This window comes from Amphiprion ocellaris, chromosome 13 (assembly GCF_022539595.1).
Source record: "Amphiprion ocellaris isolate individual 3 ecotype Okinawa chromosome 13, ASM2253959v1, whole genome shotgun sequence".
Taxonomy (NCBI): Eukaryota; Metazoa; Chordata; class Actinopteri; family Pomacentridae; genus Amphiprion; species Amphiprion ocellaris.
Genome location: NC_072778.1, coordinates 33488041 through 33510453, shown reverse-complemented (window position 1 = coordinate 33510453; position 22413 = coordinate 33488041). Strand labels below are relative to the sequence as shown.

The following is a 22413-nucleotide window of genomic DNA, read 5'->3' as shown; positions in this document are numbered from 1 at the left end:
ATTCATATTAAATCAAATGTGTTGAATGAAGAAATTCTGGCAGTATTAAGCCCATTTTCAGAGTGTGTTGTCTCGGATTTGACACTTCCAAAACTGAGAATTTTACTTGCAATTTAGTATGTTCTTAGCTTCCAGCAATTAAGAAAAGATTCCTCAGGTGGCAAGCGAAGTGCAGTAATTTCCATTTATACTTTTTTATCATATAATTCTGCAAAAACTAAAGAAAGCATAACTTGATCTGGCATAAGTCCTCTGACATCTAAAGTGGAAATACTTATGTAATATTTTTTACATATTATATGATGATGTTTTACAGTAAGATGTCATTCAATATCAAGCACATGCAGATAAAGCTGTAAAATGATGATGTGTTCATGCAATTTTGACTATATTTCTGAAGAATTTGAAAGCATACATGGTAACTTTATTGTCCATTAATATAAGGATGGGTTAACCCTCTGTTACAACAACCAATTTCCTGAACAGCAGTTTCAAAGTCAGATGTATTGACTCTAACTGTCTCATTTAGTCGGCCCTTTCTGAAGTACATAACGATCTGGCTGTACCTCAGTATTATTCTGCTATAGGGGGGGAAATGCTATAGCCTGTCTGTATTTCTTTAAAGCAATCTCAGCTGTCCTAGATGAAGCTAAGTGAAGTATACAACTTCCGTGTTCCCTTTAAAATAGTGATGTGTGGAATTGTTTTGGAGGAACATGTGCATGCAGGGAGAAGAGCTCTGACATTAAAATAAATTAATAATAATCAAGCAAGGCGGAGTCACTGTATTATCCAAATCCTTGGTAAAACCATAGACTGTACAGTCTATGGGTACAACTTGAAATTGTCAGTGGGGTAGATTGCTAGCTGAGACATTTTTGTTCCGTGTAGTGGAGTGTATGATGGGAATGGTAGCATTCAGCCAGCAGGAGAGGAGAAAGCTGGCTGAAATGAGTGACTAGAGGTTAATACCAACCATTTACATTCAGTGAGTCAGACTACACTTAGCCTCAATCATCCAAAAATGGTCAAAGAAATGGAGTTTGTGGAGCCAAGGCAGCCCATGGACTGTCCTATGGAAGCACCTATTTACTCAAAAATTACCAAATGGCTAATTATGAATAACTTTGAGCTATAGTACAGTTTTAACAGGTGAGTTATGTAAAAATTCATCCCTGTACAGTTGTAATAAATGAGAAAATTAGCTGCAAAGATCAAAACCATGTTTTATACCTGGCTGTAAACAGGGGGTTTTTTTTGTTTGTTTTTGTTCTGTTTTTCCTGTAAAACTGGACATTTTAAGGTGGTGGTCGACAAGGATTAACATGATTTGGGTGACAGCCTCAAGTGGCCATTTGTGGAATTGCAATTTTTGGCACTTCCACGTTGGCTCCATATCTTTATGGCTCCATGAAGCAGGCAGAGCCTTGGCAGAGCTACGTGATGATCAGCGTTGGTTTGTCTGTCTGTCTATTTGTCTGTTAGGAACATTACTCAAAAACGGACTAACGGATTTATATTACATTTTCAGCGAAGGTCAGAAATGACACAAGGACCAACTGATTAGACTTTGGCAGCGATAGTCTGGATCTACAGATTTGTTAAAGATTTCTATGTCATTGCCAGATAGCAGCACGGTGTCACTGTAACTATGACAACAAGTGAACGCTACATCAGCTGCCTGCTGATGATCACATGATTGTGATCCTTCTAAAAATCGCCCGTTGCAGACTTATCTGGACTTTTCCTTCAGAAATCATACAGGAACAATTGATTAAATTGTGGGGGTGTTTCTGAGTCCCATCAATTCCCGCCACCTGCTACATATTTAGGTCACGCGTTTCGGTATCTGTACATAACATACACATGCATAACACACGCCTGTGCTCACCAAAAGGTCAGTTTGTTTGTGGGTACATAATATATATATATTAATAATATATATATATATATTGTATAATAAATGGCCACATTCTATGGTGCCACGATTTCTACCACAAATTCTTTCAAGATTTCAGCCATCGGAAATGGTACAACGACTGAGCAGCCTTAGTGGAGTACTGCAGTGCTTTTCTTGTTCCCAGAGGTTGTCATGTAGTGCTTTCTCATTTGGGTCTGTCTGCAGCATTTCAGAGAGCAGTGATGCTCCACTCTCTCAGATTTTGTTCAGAGTTTTCTTATTTGTTATTTTGAACCAAAAGCTAAGTTCTGTAAAACATTTTGTCAGAATTTGGACAATTTGGCATGTTTTCATACACTGGAAGACCTGACATGTTGAAAATGTCCTTACTTGAAACTTTTGTACGTTTTTTTTTTTTCCATTTTCAAGAGTTATTTATTCAAAATGTGGTTTCTGATGAAGCCATTTGATCAACTGGATCTGCTGGGAACAGTTTTGTCTGTGTCCTCACCCAATTTCATGGCTCTGGTAATTATATTTTTTGGAGGTGCTGAATCCTTAAAACAGCTTCCCAACATTTTTTTGAGGGTGAAAATACAAAAAATGAATCCCAGTTCTGAGTACATATGAAATTCTCATGTATTCATATTTTTATGCATATGTGATACTTTGTTTTGGGTCCCGTTGTAGCAAAATATAGTAAATTCTGTCTGAACAAGGGTTGATCCATTTTTGTTGCAAAACACATGAAATCTTAATGATGCTGTACCTCTGTATCTTTTAAATGTATATAAATGTGCAAATTATAAGCTAATTTTGATGCTTAATTTGCCAAATTAAAGCGGCACTGCTGGAAAATGGAAGAGGATAATGCTGTGGATTTCTTTTACCTGATATAAATCACAGGGCTGCACAGTGGCGTAGTGGTTAGCACTTGCGCCTTGCAGCTAGAAGATCCCTGGTTCACGTCCCGGCTTTCCCGGGATCTTTCTGCATGGAGTTTGCATGTTCTCCCTGTGCATGCGTGGGTTTTCTCCGGGTACTCCGGCTTCCTCCCACAGTCCAAAAATATGCTGAGGTTAATTGATCATTCTAAATTGCCCATAGGTGTGAATGTGAGAGTGATTGTTTGTCTTTGTATGTAGTCCTGTGACAGACTGGTGACCTGTCTAGGGTGTCCCCTGCCTTCACCTGAGTCAGCTGGGATAGACTCCAGCCCCCCCCGCGACCCTAGTGAGGATTAAGCGGTGTATAGATAATGGATGGATGGATGTTTCAGGGTAATCTGTGGCTGCCTTCTAAGTTAGCTGCTAGCCATTAGCATAGCCTTAGCTACCGTGAGAGAAGCTAATTTCCTGGTTTGTGGCATTGGATTGTATTTCTTGTTCAATTTTTGCAGTCTCCTCTTGAGAGATATTTCTCAGACCATGGTGTGAAGTAGCACATTTAATTTACCAATAATAGGTCGATAGAAATACAGAAAATGTACCAAAAATGCCAAATATTGGCCACGACATTCGGCCAGGTTAGGAATCGATCAATCCCCAAAGCAAAGACATGTTCATGAACATTTCCAGCAAGTAATGGCTGACTGGCAGAGCTGTATTCAACTTGTAGCAATAGTTAAATTTGATGTAAATTCAAAATATTTTTTCTTGTTGTCACTTCCTCACACTGACAAGCCTGTCTATATATGTAGCCCTGTGACAGACTGGTGACCTGTCTAGGGTGTCCCCTGCCTTCACCTGAGTCAGCTGGGATAGACTCCAGCCCCCCCCGTGACCCTAGTGAGGATTAAGCGGTGTATAGATAATGGATGGATGGATGGATGATATAAATCACAGACTAAAACCATCTGCATCCTGTTGCAGGATGGTGGAATGACAAAGAGATTTCATTTAATTCCTGACCTAGGAAATAAAAACAACCTCAGAGGAGGGTCCATTTACCTGTTCTGGAGCTTTTCTGCCACGTGGTCTTTTATCAGCATGGGGAGATCAAATTTCCACATTTGAGGAGCATTTTGAAGACTAATGTCCAAGTTGAGTACATTCAAAAAGTTTCCTTGAGTGGTCATATAGCGAGAACTCTGAGCTGGATGCCAATAACTTTGCAGCTTGACCAACTTAACCTGAATTTATGCTCTTTAGTAGTATTTTGACTTAATTTTCTGGTTGTATTCTTAAAAAAACAGATTGCCACAATAACTTAAACATGGGATTTTAAGAGAAATCCCCTTTTCTTTTTCCTTTTAAACCAGCAAATCGTGATATTGTTTTAATCTGAATGAAAAGTTTTAAATATTAGCTCCACAATCCATATTCGGACCCACAAAACTCCATCTTCGCGTGTTGCTTATATCCTTAAAATCCCTTTGAATTATATAATGCTAAATGTACGCACAGATGTAGTTGTCTTTTTGTTGCTTTTTTTTGGTAAATTTAAAACAGCAACGACCAAAATAAGAATTTATTTCCAAATGGCAACGATGTTACAAACGTGCAGTTTGCTCCATGTGGATATTTTTTGCAGCGCACTGAAATCAAAGGAGAGCTCTGAAATCCCGTGCGTCTCTTTGGGGAACCTGCGCTCTGAGGGTGCACACTGCAAAGAATATACATCTCCCAGGTTGTTAGTCAAGTACGCTAATGAGTGTGAAAATGTCCAAATTCCCTCTCAGAGATGAAACCCTGCTGTAGGATGAAAAGCTCGTTTCTTGCGCAAAGCAGCGTTTAGAAGGAATGCTGGTCATTTATGCCTTTTCCATTTCGAGTATTGCGCTCGGTTCAGCCTTGTTGCACTGACACTTGTAAAAAGAGCACAGATTTTCTTTTGAATTACAAGTGGAGTCATCTCGCCGCAATCTGAAAGGAAAACCTTGCTATTTAGAGAGGTGGTGTAATTGAATTCAACATTGTCATTAAGCTTTCCAATTCCAAGATATATTTTTTTGCAGTGCGCCTAATGCTGAAGTCATTCTCCGTTCCACACAGCAGCAACCAAGGACAAGAGAGCATCAGCAGAGAGAGGGGGGAAAGAGAAGAGAGAGAAAGGTGCCTCCTCTCTCGCCATTGCGATAATCGTCTCGGCGCTGAATCGATGTCGGTGCAAATGCTGCTCTAACGGGAGGCGATAGGAGCTGGAACGGAGGAGCGGGGGATTTAACTTCACACACCGACCAAACCTATGCGTGGATTTCGGTTCTTTTTCCCTTCGCCAATGCAAAAGGAAATATGCAGCGAAGCTTCACCATCCTCTACACCAGTTTACTGGGGATGTGCTTGGGTTCAAGCTCAAGTTTTCCAAGTAACATCAATATAGGTGAGAATGGAGCACACGCAGCAGAGCCTTTTGTCTCAGCACTAAAAAATATATATAAATCTACTTTAGATCTTTATTGTCTTTCATCTTCAGAAATTTCTGTGTTTTGTGTTCGACTCCAACATTAACTCCTGACTCTTTTGCCTGCTCAACAGGAGGATTGTTCCCAACCGAATCGCACGAATATGAGGTTTTTCGCTTCGCCCTGTCTCACCACCAGGACATCCCCAAACTGGTGCCGCAGGTGGATATGGTCAAAATGGGGAACAGCTTCTCCATGACATATGCCTGTAAGTATAATCTCACTGGAAACGCGTAATAATCGCTGGTGTGTGCCTTATTCCGTGTGCCCAGGCTGCTCCACTTCCACTCAATCTGTTGATCGACTTTGCAAAGAGCGCTTTAACTCCATAGGAGAGGGAAAAAACGCATCGTGTTCTAGGCCTTGTGACAAAATGCGTGTTGGTAGGTTATCTTATTAACTGTTGCGTGGGACCGCGAAAAGGACTTATTTTCCTCTGCATGATTGCTGCATGATTTGCGCTCCGGGGAAGCCACGGGGATTTAAAGCCAACCTCTGCAGCAGCAGCAACAGCAGAGGCAGGAATCCTACAGTCACAAAACATCAGCTTTCACAGCTATATGAATTTTAAAACGTCTCATCCCGGTGCGCCTCTTCCTTCTTTACGCCGAGGTGGAAAACAAAGAGCCAGAGCGCAGATCGGGGCGAACAAAGAGGAGAAAAACGACTCTAAATGCATTTGTAATTAGCCACGGATCACAATCCGATTATCTTCTCCTGGCAGAACGCACACCATTCAACACTCCCACCCTTAAAATCTGCACAAAGACGCACGCACACTTGCAACAACAACAACAAAAAATAATTGTTTCAACTTTCAGGACTTCAGGCTGATCTTTCTCTAATTGTATTAATATGAATGCACAGATAGACCCGAGGGCAGGTTCAATTAATTCATGAAAAGGATTTGAAGGAAATGGCACTGGCATGCGATATTTATAGTCAACAAGGAAGTTTAAAAGTCATGATTGCGAGTCTCTGGTCCGAGCAGTGGGGGTGCCATTCTCCTGTGGGTGATAATGTGTGTCATTATGCCAGCCAAACAATAGCTCCATGTCTGGGCTTCATAAAAGAAATGTCAGCCCAAATTGTTTCTTCTTTGTTAACCCTCCACTTATCCCTTCTTTGTATTCTGACAAGATTTTGTCGCCCTTGAGGCTTTTCAGGCGTTTTTTTCCCTTCCTCTCATTCCAACCCTCCACTCCTCTGAATGTGCCTGTGGCTCGCTCACTCTCACCACGGTGAAGTCGCACACTTCCAGGAGATACCCTTTGACAGCTGAGTCTTTCCGTCTCTCTGTGTGCCAGGTGCCTCGGTGACAGACATTTGATTTCTACTTTCAGACATCAGTTGTTGCATTCCCACTTTTGAAACCTCCCTGGAATTCTAAAACTGATCTTTATCCATTTCCACTGGTGTGCAGCGACGTAAACAAGGAGGAGGGAGGTGGGGTGAAAAACAAAAGCTGTTGTTTTATGAAGACACAGAATACAAGTGTAATGACATTCTGAGATTTAACATAATGTGGTTGGAGCAGTTCTTATGAGATTCAGTTACGAGCTTGGATCAGAAATGAAGCATTATGCACTCGTGTAGATTTATAGACAGTCGCTGTTGGCTGCTGCTGAATGTTCAACCAGCACTTAAAGGATAGTTACCCTCATCTGTCTGAATGTAGTGCAGATATATTATTTAGCATAACGCTGCTTCTGGTCCAGAAGACCACACAGTTCACTCCAGAGGTGTCTTCAACAATCCAACACAAGCAGTGGAAAAGAAAAAGTTCCCTGCCGACACCTCAAACATCACCCACAGAGCCCCTCGGCCATTAGGGCTGGAGCTCCAGGCAGAGCTGTGTAATGAAATGTAAACACACCCAAGATGCCCTCATTATTAGAGACTGTCCCCTGCTCAGAAGGGAGTGTGATGTGAATATGAGGGGCAGGCTGCCGGTGAATGTTTGCAGTGGATCAAACATGGAGCCTGTAGCAGCAGGGAGGCGAATGGTGGTGATGGGGAGGATACATTAGTGTCTTTGTCACAGCCTGCAGCCAGGGGAGAGGCAGCAGCTACACTAGACTGTTTAAGAACAATTTAAATAACTAATGTGCAGCATGGCATACTTTCTGACAACTGCTTTTCCTGTGTCCAAAAGCAATTAAAAGCATAGATTTTTTCCTTGCTAGATGAATATTTTACAATCCCACAAGCATACAAATCAACAACACCAACATCCTCATCTAAAAGTTTGCAGGAAACTGCTTGAAACTGATTAAGATTCAGATTTTACAAAAGCTAAACTACATGCTGTCACCATCATCTAAAGGATATTCAGTGATTTTTCTTGGTGCACTCGTTCTATCCCTGCACAAATTTGACATCTGTAAAAAAAATTTGTCTCATCTCATGTCATGCACATCACCGCAGTCCATGGGTATGATGGTGGGCTGTGGTACAAGCGTGTCACAAAGATTCACAGCGGAGGGGAGATGACAGAAATGAAAATGACGCCTCTTCCTGCTGCGTGTCACTTCTTCTAAAAGAGTATTTGGCTGTGTAGGCTATGCTGAAGTGTTTGCAGAGGAAATAGAAAGGGCTCCGGGGCTTGTTTATAATGAGTCAGATCGAAGGGGTAAAAAAAAAAGAACCCTATTCCTGGATTTCTATTCTTTGTCTGCATCTGGATGCCCAGATTCTGGCATGTGTGAAGGATATCTTGAGTGAGTGACAGTTCACCTCTGTAAGTGTGGGAATGTTCCCCGGCCCATTGGGGTCCACGAGTGTGAAAAGCAGCCGGCTGAATGGGCCCTTGTGCACAGCGATGAATGGAGCTCCGGATGAGGGTGATACTCATCAGCTGGTTCTTATGACTAGCCGCTTCCTTCAGAAGCGAGTCCTCCCACCACACACATACATGCTCACACACACTCGCTGGCACCTGCCTGAAGAGTTGGAGAATCTGGGCCTGGGCGGCTGATGGGGAGGGGGAGGGCTGGGTGAAGTAGGGCAAAGGTGGAAGAGGAGACAATGAGGTGAGATAAGAACCAAGTGGAAAAACGTGGTGGAATTAGCATTTATCACTATGAATTCTGACTCTTTGTCTGTAAGTGTCTGTGTGTTGAGTGGACTGGCTCATTTTACATGTTTCCAGTGGTTAAAAATAACCGGCAGGGATGCTGTGTGTACGTGGAGAATATTAGTCACCGTTCCCCCTCAGTTAGATCACATTACCATAATCTGCTATTGACTTGGTTTATAATACGGGCGTCACTTCATGTCAAAGCCCCTGCAGGCTCACGCCTATACGATCTACTTTTCTCTTTGATATCCCACATGTGGTGAGGTTTTAGGCTAAGCTTTGGCTATTTTTGGCGCTTTAAAAAATATCCGTCTGCAGCACACTCCTCCTAGCAACATAATGTAACGTTTCAGGATGTGCAATTTATAAAATTAGATGTGTGTTTAGCTTCACGCGTCACTGCCTCACATTTGATTTTGTGTACGGTTCAGCCATCCTGATAATAAACCTTTCATTAAGACTAATTAGCGTTCATGGAAAAGACGATTTGTGTTGTCACTGTGATGTAGGCAGCAGTATTTCGCCGGGTCTCGGAGGGTCAGTTAAAGAGGACTGCAGGAAGATCTATGAGGCAGCGATGATCAATGAAGTGAGCGCTGCACGGAGGCCTACCCATCCGATCAATACAGCACAGATGGGGGTGGGGTGGGGTGCGCTTCCCCTCTGGGCATGCCCGGAGGACAGATATATGAATTACTGTCAGGTGAAAGGATGTATGTAGGTCTGTGTCAAAGAAAGAGTCTACAGCTAGAGGTCAAGTCCAGGGGTGGTCGAATGTTGGTGGTAAATCAGCTCCTGCGCTGCTGTGAAATGGACTCATGTCAGTGAGGTTCACTGTCAATAATGTGTATAAGCATTGTAGATATAACTATACCTACATTGTGCTGGATGTGTTTATTGGCGATATGGCTGCAATCACGTTTGCCCTTGGAGCATACAGCCGCCTGCAATGCAATAGGATGAGATGTCACAGGTGGGCTGTAGATAATCAGGAAATACTGAGCACAGTGATGCTGTAGTTTGCAGTCTGGTCATGTAAAGCTGTATATGATGGTAGCTAGGGTTGACGATTTGGGGAAAATATCTGTTTTTTCTGACTGATTGTGCAAGTTGATTAGCAATATGATATTTTAAGGTCCTGCTTCAGTTCAATATTCACTGTGTAATAGATACAAAACATATAATGGATCATGACCACATGAGAAACCTTTAAAGGCATGAGTGTTAAACAGGTAGGATGGCATGAATTGACACAGTTAAAACGCTGGGTCAGATATGCTGCATATTCTGAAATGCAACCTTTGCAATTTGCTAAATGTTTGAAATTGCAATTTCAATTTCAAATCATGAAATTGCAAGCAGCCTCTTAAAAACAAAAAACATCAAGACAGAAACCCAGGCTTTTGAAGTAGACATGCTTGGTTGACTTCATTCCATGCATCACGTCACACATGAAATCCTCTCTAACAGGGTCTTCATTGAAGGTGACTAAGGACAAACGTGCTGGGAGGCAGTAAGGCAGGTTATAAAAAGGAAGACACTTTAACTTTACCTATTTGAAAGAGAAAATTGATTTGGCCTTGCTGCGAAGTCTAGTATTTTAGATCAATAATTCCCAACCTTTTTGGCTTGTGACCCTGTAACGTGGAAAATGTCTATTTGTGACCCGTTGGTGATGCTTCTTTGTGTTGCTAGGCAGAGCAGATCGACCAGAGAGGGATTTCTTTATACCACTTTATTCAAATTATTTTAGGGACCCTCTTCTGCAGGAGATGATTCTATCTAATCCGACAATCATCATACTTTGACCTCTCAAATTCATCGACCTTTTGCAGGACCCTGAACCTCACACCCGTAAGCATTGTTATATATAACCTTCCGAAACTGTAGGTTATTTAAAAAGCCTTTTAGACTTCACTGTAGCAGTACCTTAATGAGTTAAGCGTGATGCTAAAGCAAAAAAAATGAAGGATAAAACTCACATTGTCATGAATAGGAACTATGTCATTAACATGCATGAGAAAATAGTTGCCCTCATGTTGTGTTCACATGTGCATCTATTGCAACATTCACCTGGGTTAAGTTTTCCCCATCAGTGTGTCGTGTCGTGGTCTGACTACCAAACAGAACTGTGTGCCAGCATGTGAGACTGCTTTGTGAAAATTTGCGGTCACACACTTTCACACAGACACAATAGCTAACAAGAGACAGAGCTTGAGCAGATGCATTTAATGTATTATTCAATGCAGCACATCCAAAGCTATCACTCCATGGAGTTATAAGCATAAATATGTAATAATAACCCGGCAGAAAAAAGAGAATTAAAATAACTCTGTTAAGCACTGCAATGCTCAAAAATATTTCACCCTTCTATAGGATCTGCCTGGAGTAAGTGACAAAAAAACAGAAATGTCTGTCTCCGGGAGACCTTTTATTTCCGTGTTCCCTTCAATGCGCCCCTTTTTGCTGCTCTCTTTCCACCTCCGGGGGCAAACAAAACACCCCAGAACGGAGTGTCTCAGATGGGGTGAAAGCATTAAGTGGAAGAGGGTGTGGGTGTGTGGTATGCGGTGGGGGTTAAGCTGCAGTTTCAGGCCCAGAGGCTGGTGTCACTGAGGCTCTGGGGTGTTGTATTTTATTGTGTGGCCACTGTGTCAGTCACTGAGGTACAGCTGTGGCGACGGACTTCGACTGCATGCATGTTCAGAGGGATTGCCAAGTGTTCGATGTGTTATTGTAAAAGGCAGACGGACAGCAAGTCACCGCTCCCTCTTGACTGTTTGGAATCTGACAGTTATTTGTTGAGGGGAAAAAAAACAAAGAAAATGGAGAGGAAAAAAGAACAGAAACTGACGGTAGTTCTCTTGGGCAAGAGTCTGGCAGGTGCTGGTTTGATGAATGAGAAGCCTTAGATTCGTTTTTTTTTTCTTTTTGCTCCAGAGTGCCAGAGAAAGGGAATGGCCCATAGCAATCAATGTAGATCAGCCAAAACTTCTCCCCAAGCAGCAGAGTGATAGAGTGTGGAGCAGAAGGATGGATGGAGAATGTTTCTGTGTGTTTGTGTTGCTTTGCAAAATGACAGAATGTGCACATGGGGCAGGAGAGAAATGGCAAGGAAAGAGGGAATAAGAAACGTGTCATTTAATCTCCTCACCCTCATATGACCATTTTCTAAGAGCCCCTCACCACATCAAAGTTACCCCAACGGCCGTCCAGAGCTTTGAGCTTTGAGGTTTGGGTAATCTCCGATGAGGAGAATAAACCGGTCTTCATCACAGATCTTGTGTGGCTCAAAAACACACACATCACTGATACCTGTGTCCACTCTCTTTCTGTTTGTTCTCCCCTGTCTTTCTACGCCTGCTCCAAATCCTCTTCTGTATTCATACGAGCTCACCAAGAATTTAAAACAAATCTGTCGTCTCTGGAGGTAGTGGCAGCTGGGATGTAGAGGTCTGAGCTGAGACGTGTGGGGCTGGCAATTAGAAAACAATGTGTTCGGAGATGAGGACCAGGATTTGTGCGGCGGGGTGGAGGGAAGAGCGCCTGGTGATGGCAGCTGTCATGTTTTTGCAGCAAAGGCAGAAGCAGAGTCCCTCTTTTGTCATACAGCACATCTCAGGAGCTTCTGTGTACTTTAATGAGGAACAAAGCCTACAAGCATATTCAACAGTGTGACATAGTGCGACTGCTCTTATGGTGACAAGACTGCTGTTGTTGACGGCACGGTCGCACAGATGCTCACCATGCTGAATGACTGACGCCAGACCTGCAACAGTTGCTGAAAGTTGGAGAAACAAACAAGACAAAGAACAAAACAGAAAAATAAGCACGCATATTGTGGAATTATGTGTGCACATCAAGACACTGTGTCCAACGAGACAATACAAATGTGTCTACTAGCACAGATTATGTTTAAGTGTCTATTCCCTTTTATCAGCTGGTGCATTAACTTCTGTACCTGTAATAAAACACATCGAGTAGAACAGCTGTATTGTAATGTCGTATCAACTGAATTAGAACTTGACCAATTTTTGTGTTGTTTTTGGGTGGTTTTTGTTTGTCTTTTTTCCAATTATTAGTAATCAAGGATGCCAACAACTGATATTTGGAGCTCATGCACATTTGATGGAAAACTGAAATCTTGCTGTCACAATTTAGAGTAACGCAAACTTTAATGCAGAACTTCATTAAAATATTTTGATGTTTTACGTATTTTGAGCTTTTCAGCATATTTCATTGGCTGTTATGTGGGACGTGCAACCCAATCAGACACGATGGATTCAGAGCACATTGTTCAAGTCAATATCGCACTTTTCAATTAATTGATTTTAGTGGGAATTAGTTTTTTTTAAAGTAGAAAAAATGCAGAATATTGGATAAAATAAATGACAAAGCCAATAATAAGTGGATCCTGCAAATAAAAATCAATGTAATTGATATTATCAGTATAATTGATTGGTTTCAATCCTGAAGGGCCTTTTTGTAATGTAATCTATAACCTCCCAAAAAATGGAATGATATTCAGTTCATGATGCACTACACACATGTTTCTCCAGTATATAGTACTGATGACTATCTGTATCGATACTACAGACATTGCAAAGCCCTTGACTCATGACACCAAATTTGATACCAAAAAACAACAGAACAAGAAAAACCACCAAATCATCAATGTTAATTAAACAGCAATCTGCTGCACAGACTTTATTTTTTGAAAGACTGAATGTTATTGACAATGTGAGTATGATTGTTTGTCTGTATATGTAGTCTTGTGACAGACTGTTACCTGTCCAGGGTGTCCCCTGCCTTCACCCTAAGTCAGCTGGGATACACTCCAACCCCCCGCAACCCTAATGAAGATTAAGCCATGTATAGAAAATGGATGAAAGAGATTGACGGCGGCCTACTAATGTTATGTACAGGATCCAGCTTACTATATGAGCTACATTATCGCTGCATTAACCTAACCAAGCTAACATCAGCCTTTGTGAACGTTGTGTGTGAAGATGCATTGCACACAGTAAAATGTATCAAAACATCTTATTACAGATTTACCAACTAAACTAAACAACTCTGGATATGGATGTTGCTGCTACAGCACTTCCCCCACCATCTCATGTGTTACTGTTATTCTCTACTGCCTCCACTACGTTTCGCACCCATTTATTACTAGAGCCACAATGCAATGCATAAAAAATAGAGCTATAGAAACTATGTCATCACACAGCGTGCCCAGCAGAACGTGCATGGACTCCACTGTTTACCACACTCTGAGCATAGTCTGCAGCACCTGCAGCAGAGTAAGAATCACAGCTGAGCAGAGGGTGGTGCTGAGTCAAGCAGTGTCTCCTAGTTTGTGAAATGCATTGCATTTTCCCTTGTCAATATAAATCTAACATTTAAAGAATATTGAGTGTTACATTTCCAGGTTATGTGGCAGTATCATCCTTTTTATTTCATTCCTTACACTTTTGCTTTTGTATTTTAGGTTTAGAAAGGCTATAAAATGCACCCTAAACTCTTGAGTTGAATAAGTTGTTCCTCGTATGAATATGAATCATTTTGTAAGTCACCTCCATATAATTTAAGTAATAGTGAGATGGAAAAGTAGATAACACCAGCATAGAGGATTTAATCTATGCATTTTCCAAAAAAAAAAAAATACTGCAGATTTGTTCTAATATCTGTTAGTTGTAGTGAATTGCTGAGTGACTGACATGAGTGACAGAAAATTCACTGATTGCAATAATCCATTATTCATTTTCCGAGCAAAAGTGCCAAATGTTTGCTGAGCTCGGCTCCTGAAATGAGTGAACTTCTGCTTTTCATTATTTTAAATGGAGCATCTTGGGGTTTTGGACTGTTTGCTGAACAAAACAAGGTATTGGAGGAGATCACCTCAGGGTCACGAGACATTTTCTCAACATTTGGAATAACTGAATAATCACAAAAATCATTACCAGTAACAATAGCTTCTTTTTTGCAGCTTTAGCTAGTTGTAAGGAAATGAATGCAGGATTTCTGGCACAAATTCTGTTCAGGTCCTCAGCTCCCTGTAGCTTGGCTGGAATTTGCTGAAGACCATTGTTAATTTATACAGGGGTTCCTGCCAAATTAGCATGCAGGTTGTGTGTTTGGCTGTTCTTGCTCCACATATCCACCTCCATCACTTGCTCTGTCAGAGAAATGAAAGTGTGTGAGCGCGACCGTCCCTCTGCACCTGTCGACACTGATACGCAGATGGGGAGATAATTGCGATGGGATGATTGTTAAGGAGATAATTGGAGTTTCCATACCCCCTGACAGGAGCTGGTCTGGGCTGCGTTTCTGACCCGTTGCCCAGGTAAGCATTTATTCAGCAGGCGGCAAGGGCTCCACAGCAAACCAAATTGGAAACATGGTACGAAACAGTGAGGAGGAGAGACGACGGCCTAGCGTGAGAGGGTTAGAGAGTGCGACACAAGAAGAGAGAGAGATGTTCGGAGCTGAGGGGAGTGTTCTCACACCCTCGATTACCCATTTAATGAGGCGATGCGGTGCCATTGTTTTATTACTTAGAGGAAATAGGAGTGATCTAGATTTCGCTGTGTGGTCCTTGTGTTTCCCACTGCTAGGCTGGCATCTGTTCTCTTTGTTCGCAATATTCTCCCTATCATCTCCTCTCACAGGCACTAATGATTCTGTTTTTTTTCACCTTCTGTCTGCCGTCACTTACATTTTCAAGACTCTTGCTTTTTTGGCTCATCCTTATTAACCTTCCATTACCCCTCCTTTTCAACTAATGTAGTCTCTCATGAGTATGCAATGATCCCTAACTTACAATCTAAGGACTGTTTGATTGGTCAGCTGCTCAGATCACTGTTATTCCCCAGCGGGTGAAGCTTAAGAGTTCAGCGCCTTCATGTCTACATTCATTTTCAGTTTTCTTCATTTTCTTTCTCCATTTTGTCGTTGACTCTCCTATTACTTTTTCTCCTCTGTCTTCTTGTCCCCTTGCTTGCCTCTTCTTTTTTTTTGCTACATTCACTGGAAACAACAGTGACATAAACACTGTTTTATTGCTTTTGCACAGGCAGTAAATCTCACTTGAGCTTGAAGAGCTAAAGCTGTTTATACCAGGGAACAGCGAGCGCACCTCTCTGGAGCACAACGCACCATGGGGCATATGGGTACTCTAGAGAGATGGGAAGGCAGCGAAGCAAAACCAGGCCCCCCTCCTAAAAAAACCCTCTAAAACCTGCCTCGGTATCCTGCTAGAATATGCATGCATGAAATACGCTCTTTCCACTACACTGATACATTATATCCCTGGACGCATAGGTTGGCATGAATCTCTAGAACAGATTTGAAAGTCTTTTGCAGGAGATCCCAGTGAAACCTGCTCCCACAGTAAAACCCTCCTACTCAGTCATGTCTGGAGAATCTCATGCAGATCCTGGCTGGAGCTGCGTTTCGGTCCCCTGGGTCCCTGTCCTCTGCACAGAAGGAGATTGATTGCGCTGTGTGAGTCATGCCGTGTTGGAGGGCCACCCCCACCCATCACCTGAGGGATTCTTCACAAGCACAAGCTGTGTGAGACACTCGCTTTCGAAACCAGCGAGGCCCTTTTTTTTTTCATTCAGATGGGTGTTGAGGTGGGTGTATGTGCACCCTTGGGGGGGAAAGCTACTCGTCAGCGCTTGTACACAGCATGCGTGTGAGTAAATCGGTTATTGACTTCTTTTATTCGACCTTTCATTAACATAGCTGATTAGCTCTCTAGAAGATGGATGGGACCAGAGGGACCACAACATGCTCTCTGTTTTTATTACACGCATTATCTGGCAGTTATTAGCCATGGGTGGCTGAGTGGAGGATAACTGTGTGCATCTTCCAGTGTCTGGTGTCAGATGTGTTTATTTCCTTTCAAAGTGCTCTGTGGTTGATTGAGTGACCCTTCACCCTTGTGGAGATGGTGCATATTACCGCTTGATGTGACAACAATCTGTGCTTCTGTCATCCCGCTCTCCTTTCAAAAGAACACCTGAAACTAAATGCAGAAAGCATACAATAGCATTTCTTGGGGTTATCAGTCTTATTGTACGATGTATGAAAAAGCGCACCTCATAGAAATACTATAATTTACCATAAGAAAAGTGCAGTTTCGAGCAAATGTAGTGTAGTTCCAGTTTTTTGTTGGATTTATTTTTTTCTGTTGGATGCAGGATGTTTATATACACAATGAAATTATATATAAACATGAGACAAATAATCAGGAGTAATAATGCAGCATTGTTTTTAGTTGGGTTTTATTAGATACATATGAAAATATAGTCGTACATCTACTAATTAAGTTTTAAATTACAAGAGTCTACTGTTAATCCTATGTTATGTCAAGTGTTATGAATGGTTATTTTTAACTTTGCATATTTTTCTTGTAAAAATCACAGATTTTCAATACGAAAATGATTTTTGGCTTTAGAATGAATGAATATACCTTTGAGAAATTGTCAAACCGTGCATAAGAATCACTTGAAAAACAGTTTTCTCGGATTTTTACTGTGCATTTCCTGTACCCTGTACACCACACGGCTACACGAATGTTGATAATCTGTACACAGACTCAGTATCTGCATATAAACCCTGGCCAGAAACCATTAATTACGACAGTAGTCTCTGTCATGGTGGCCTTTTGTGAGCTAAACTTCTAGAATACTCTCACGCACAGTCACCAAAAACCATTTCACCCAGCCACAGCAATCAAAATTCAAATATGACATAGCTGGAATAAAAATCACAAAACTGACAATTTAACAAGTTTAAACATCAGCATTACCATGGATCTGCAATCTTGCCAACAGCGACTCACTTTGTTGTTAGTCTCTTCTCAGCAATTTGATGTCATAATTGTCCTAATATACATGATGGAATGGTTCACTTTAGTTCATGTTAGTCCAGCTACTACAGTAAATATCACTGTTTTTGATGATAAGATTGTATTGCTATGCATTTTTCACATGGCCATAATTAGAAAGATGGCAGGAAATGACATGTAACAAAGGTCTCTGGTGCTGTAAGCTCATATGTGCAACAGTTAATGCAGTCACCTATACAGATTGTGCTGTTACAGTTGTGACAAAAGGCAATAAAACATTTTACATTTACAGTTCACCTTTGTAGAATATAATAAATCAAACACATAAATATATCTTTACTTGTATAAGATAATATTCTAAAGTTGATGACTGTAGTGAATAATAATGTCCGAGAGACAAAAGACTGTTTCTTGTAATATAGTAGAATTGAAATACTTGCTTAAAGTTCATGAAGTGGATTTATCTGTCCACAAATCAACTGAAAATAAATGAAAAAGAACTTTTATAGATCTCACAGATCCATATATACTCTGTGAGGCTGTACTCAGTTCACCCATATCCTGAGTTGTTTCCTTTTTATTGGTGTTTTGTGCATGTAAAAAGTCTCAGGTCCACACCAAAGAGAGTTATTATTTCCCACAGAAAATTGAGCTCCTTACCTGTCCATAACACCTTATTTGAAGTCCAAGCTTTTGTTCTTTTACATAAGTATGTAACACATCTGCCCAGCAGCTAGTCTGGCAAACCCTCAAACAGAGAATGAGCAGCTACCTCGCAGTCTGACATCATTTCCTCGCTAGAACCAATTCTTCTAGAGCTTTGCCTTTCTGCTTTTTCTTACATATCTGGGGTTACAGTACATGAAAAACAAATTTACCTCACTTTCACCAGCTGGCCAGTCAGGGCAGGTTAAAGTTTTCAATCAGCAGAGCTTAAAAATACAGAGGCTAAGGTGAGAAAAGAGGTGAAAAAGTTTTTTGTTGCTTTTTCCCCACTAAAGTATTCTCCAAATTTTGAATTCTAAAGATGCATAGGACAAAATATAGGCTATTTAAATGCTATGCAGCTGTAATATTTGCTCTTTTCGCCACCTTAGCCCTGAATGTTGAAATTTTTAACATTTGATAATTAGCACTAAACACAATGTCTACCTAATGTTGATGGGAAAGCCATTCAATGTGCCGATGTTTCATCAGAATAAGTGAAAATTTAGACCTGCTGCTGGCATTATGGGCAAAATCAGATGATCACTAAAAACTGTACCTTGCCGCTAGCATGACTAAAGGACAAAAAACCTTTCTGTGGTTTTTCTTTTTCAGTGTGTTGGAAAAGGCAATCCTTTTAAAGTTATCAGATCAGGTTGTGGTAAACAGCAACAAATATTTCTTTTAAATTGATTAAATTATCCATTAAATAATGTAAAATATACGACTGATGAGACTAAAAATACATGTAAGTCACATTCCTTTAATAATGTGTCCTTTGTTTTCCACTCCATGTCCTGTTTTTTAACCAGTATTGACTGAAGAAAGCAGATTTGACCTCCTCTGGCATTAGTGTGAAAGCTGTGGCCTTGTGGTGTAAATGTGACACTGGATGGACGTTACAAACCCGGGTGCAGTTGTAGGACTGAGGCTCACTGTATGAAGGTGGAATGCGACTGTGGGAATCATTCTAGTGGGGTTATGCTGAGGTGGAGGATAACTGGGCTGAATTTGGCAGCTCATTGTTAACAGTCTTTGCCCAGCGATGCCGAGAGGAAAAAGAGATGATTTTGTAGCATTGGAAAACAGATTTCTTTGGTTTGACAAAAAAGAACACACAGTTGAAAATTGTGCACGATGGATCCGTGGATAAGATGAGCAACTTAATCGGGTGTCCTATTTGGCGGAGTCACCTGGCATGTCAGTCCTCGGTAGTGGGGCTCTATCAAAAAACCAGATCTTTATGGATGACTGAACAAGAACCCTCCAATCAGTACGCTCCCTCCAGCTGAACCCGGCTTCCTGCTGCGGTAACATTCCCTCTATGCCGCTGACCTTAATGTAGCACAGCATAATAGCATGCAGGTCCCAGGGGAGCAGAATAGTAGAAAGCTTGTATTCCTTCTGTGTGTGTGGGTGTGTTTATGGAGGCAGATATTGTAATATAGAGAATGTCACAGGAACGTGCAGTTTGCATGCGGTCACAGTGAATTCATGAGTACACGTCTTGTTGAATGTGCATTAGGGACCGTGCTTTGAAAGACTTTTCTTCTATTGATTCTAGCAAAACCATTTGTGTGAGCCCCTAAAAATACACTTGTGAGTGCTTTTGGTACAATTCAATTCAACTGCATTGATTTATTTATTTCTGACATGTCAAGACAATCAGAGCTACAGAAAAAAGAATCACGTGCACACTCAGAGGAGAGGCTCTGGAAAACTGCAGTCCTCTGCTCAGGTTAGGAGGCAAATACCATGCTCAAGGGCATGTTGACACCTCTCTTTTGCCGATATAGCTGACCTGCATTTAAATAAATATAAAAATCCTGGCAATGAACTTTGATATCAAGTGGATCTTTGCCGAGCACACGTTCATAAAGTGTTTTGTTTGATTCCCAATTCTGTCAAAAATTAAGGTTGTTTTCATTCATCAAACTTAAAAAATGCCCTTTGATGCTTTAAAAAGGCTGTTCAATGCGATGTTTTATTTATTCGTCGACTCAAACTTAAACATTTATGCCCAGTATGAAGAATGCGGCATTGCCTAACGCTCCCCGTTAGAAGCCCTCCCATCATCCACAGCTTCAGATGCAGGAGCTACTGTCACAAACATGCCCTCTTTGTGCAGCCGGCACAGACACGTCTGTCGTTTGATATTTGTCTCATGCTAAGCAGAGGAACAGCTGCAGGGCACAGGAAACAGAGAACAGGGAAGACGTGAGTTGCGTGAGTTGCTTCTGACAGCTCCTCCTGTTGTGTTTGTATCAGTCCCTTTAGAATCGGAGCTTCTTCTCACTTTTCTTGCGGCCCCAAACTCTTTGGACACAACAAATGCACATGAACTCATTCGTTCAGAGTAAAAGTTTGCAGCGGGTGAGAAGCTCAATTCAGGAGGCAGTTCCAGGGAATTTTCCTGCTTTTGTCCTCATATGTCGAAGAATTTTGTCGAGGACTCTTGGGTTTAAAAGGCATGTTGTCACTACAAACTCACCAAAATGTCACCATTTATCAGAGCTAGGCACTGTGAAAACAGAATCATCAGATTTTAACCTCTTAACAGTGTTTGAACAATTCATCTGTTATGTGCCATTTGTTTAACCAGATCTAAGCTTAAGATTTTGCTAATTTATCAAAATCTCCTTTAGTATAGAAATTCACTTAAAATAAACCATTGGTCTAACCAGATTCAGTAAAAAATGCAAACCTATTTTTTCGTGAGCATAACTGAGAAGTCATGACAGCTGTGGCCAACACTCCTGTGACAAAAATTCTGAGACTTTTCAGCTGAACTGCAGGCTATGTACACTTGGCAGACGACAGAAATGTATAGAAGCAAATTAAGAATGTAAGTAGTAACATATCTACAGTATGTAGAGTCAAACATTTTTTCCCTGTGTTGTGACACCTGTGGGTGCTTGAAAAAATTTGCAGACATATTGATTGATTTTTTTATTTGTTTTGTAAATTAAATAGTCAAAGAAATTCTGTTCTTTTAAATGATTTATGGAATCATAGTAATGTCATACTACACACAAAACTTCATTCAGCTTTCTCCACTTCTTACTATGGTTGTGCTGTTTCCATAGAGGTGCAGGACTTTATATTGCAGTGAAAAATGAGCCCATAGTGACTAGCAGTGTGAAAAATGCCCCCAAACTGTTTAAAATTCCGAGGTTTAAACTGTAGGTAAAGATATCAACAGCAGAGCCCCAGCTAAAGATGTTGTAACTGTAGTGATTTGTTTACAACCAAAGAAAAAATGAGCTTTAAAATGAAAACACAGCTTTGCCTCCATTTCATGGTCCCCCGTCATCCATTACAATCATGGAACATACTTCTTGGAAATGATTCCTTACTAGTTTTGAGTGTAAATAAAAATGCGTTGCAGTGGAACTGTGCTGCAAATCTTCCATTATTTCAGAAATTATCTGAGGATTTTGTGAAGCCAATTCAGTTTTGCAAATTTGCTAATTCCTTGAGGGGAAACCTAATTATGACAAAATGTCCAAACACTCACAATTCCCACTCCATCTTCCAAAAAGTCCTTTAGCAGCTCTGAGCCACTGTAATCCCTGCCAGCGAAACAGACTGTTGCCGGGGCAACCTCAGTCATGCCGCCATGGCAGCTGTAACTGTGGTGAGGAGATATGGAGTGCCAGGGTGGACAGGTGTTGCTGGGGTCTTCAAGATCACTTCAGGTCTCTCAGCCCTGCCTCCAATGTCATCACACATGTGGAGCAACACTAACAAGCTGCTCGCACGCAAACACTCTCGATGTGCTGCCGCTCTATACCGTAATCTGATCCGAGACCGCTGAGTCGCACTGATGTTCTGTTTCATACTCGTGTCCAGTCAGACGAGCACACGGTCGCGTTGCCAGCTCGGAGCAGGGGTGTCTGCGTGTGCTGTATTTTATTTTCCTTTCTGTCAAACACAGGTACTGTAGGTATGAGAAATGAGTCAGTGAAACATGGTAACCTGCTGTAGGGCAGAGTAATGGGACGCTGCACAAAAAGTCAAACAAGCTCTCATTACCTTTTTATCCAGGCAGAACACGGAGGACACCGCTGAAATTGGCCCTAGAAAATTGTAAGGGTGGGGTGGGGGTGGAGGAGGAGGGGATATATAATGCGTGCTAGTGGAAAGCAGTATCTGAGAGAGTGTCCATTTACTAGTGAGAGCATGTGCAGACCATGAAGGAAAGATAGTTCTGTTACTGAGTCAGTGTGGTGAGGCGCAAAATGTCTATTTCAGGGCTTGCTTTAAGTAGGGGTGAGTCACCAGGCTTTTGGAGCACTAGAGGCTGCATATGTGTGTGTATGTTCGTGTGTGTGTGTGTGCATGTATTTTTATGTGATACCACAGATTTTTTTTTTTTTTTTTTCCACTCTCCCTCTATCTCCGTCACACACACGTGCCTGCCCAGAGGGTGCAGGTCTGTGACAGGTTAGGCGTTTTGGGTATGGGCC

At 41.5% G+C, this 22413-nt stretch overlaps 1 protein-coding gene across 4 annotated transcripts in view; it reads left to right on the top strand.

Annotated features, from left to right (window-relative positions):
- Nucleotides 1-4550: 4550 nt before the first annotated feature.
- gria1a (glutamate receptor, ionotropic, AMPA 1a) overlaps nucleotides 4551-22413 on the top strand; it is a 71874-nt gene continuing 54011 nt past the window's right edge. Inside the window, exons 1-2 of one of the 4 annotated variants that reach the window (XM_035942861.2) lie at nucleotides 4551-5221; nucleotides 5377-5511. In XM_035942861.2, coding sequence (XP_035798754.1) covers nucleotides 5134-5221; nucleotides 5377-5511 — 223 coding nt within the window. In that variant the 5' untranslated portion in view covers nucleotides 4551-5133. The remainder of the gene's footprint in view (nucleotides 5222-5376; nucleotides 5512-22413) is intronic. The other 3 variants (XM_023298195.3, XM_023298196.3, XM_023298194.3) reach the window with 3 other exon arrangements.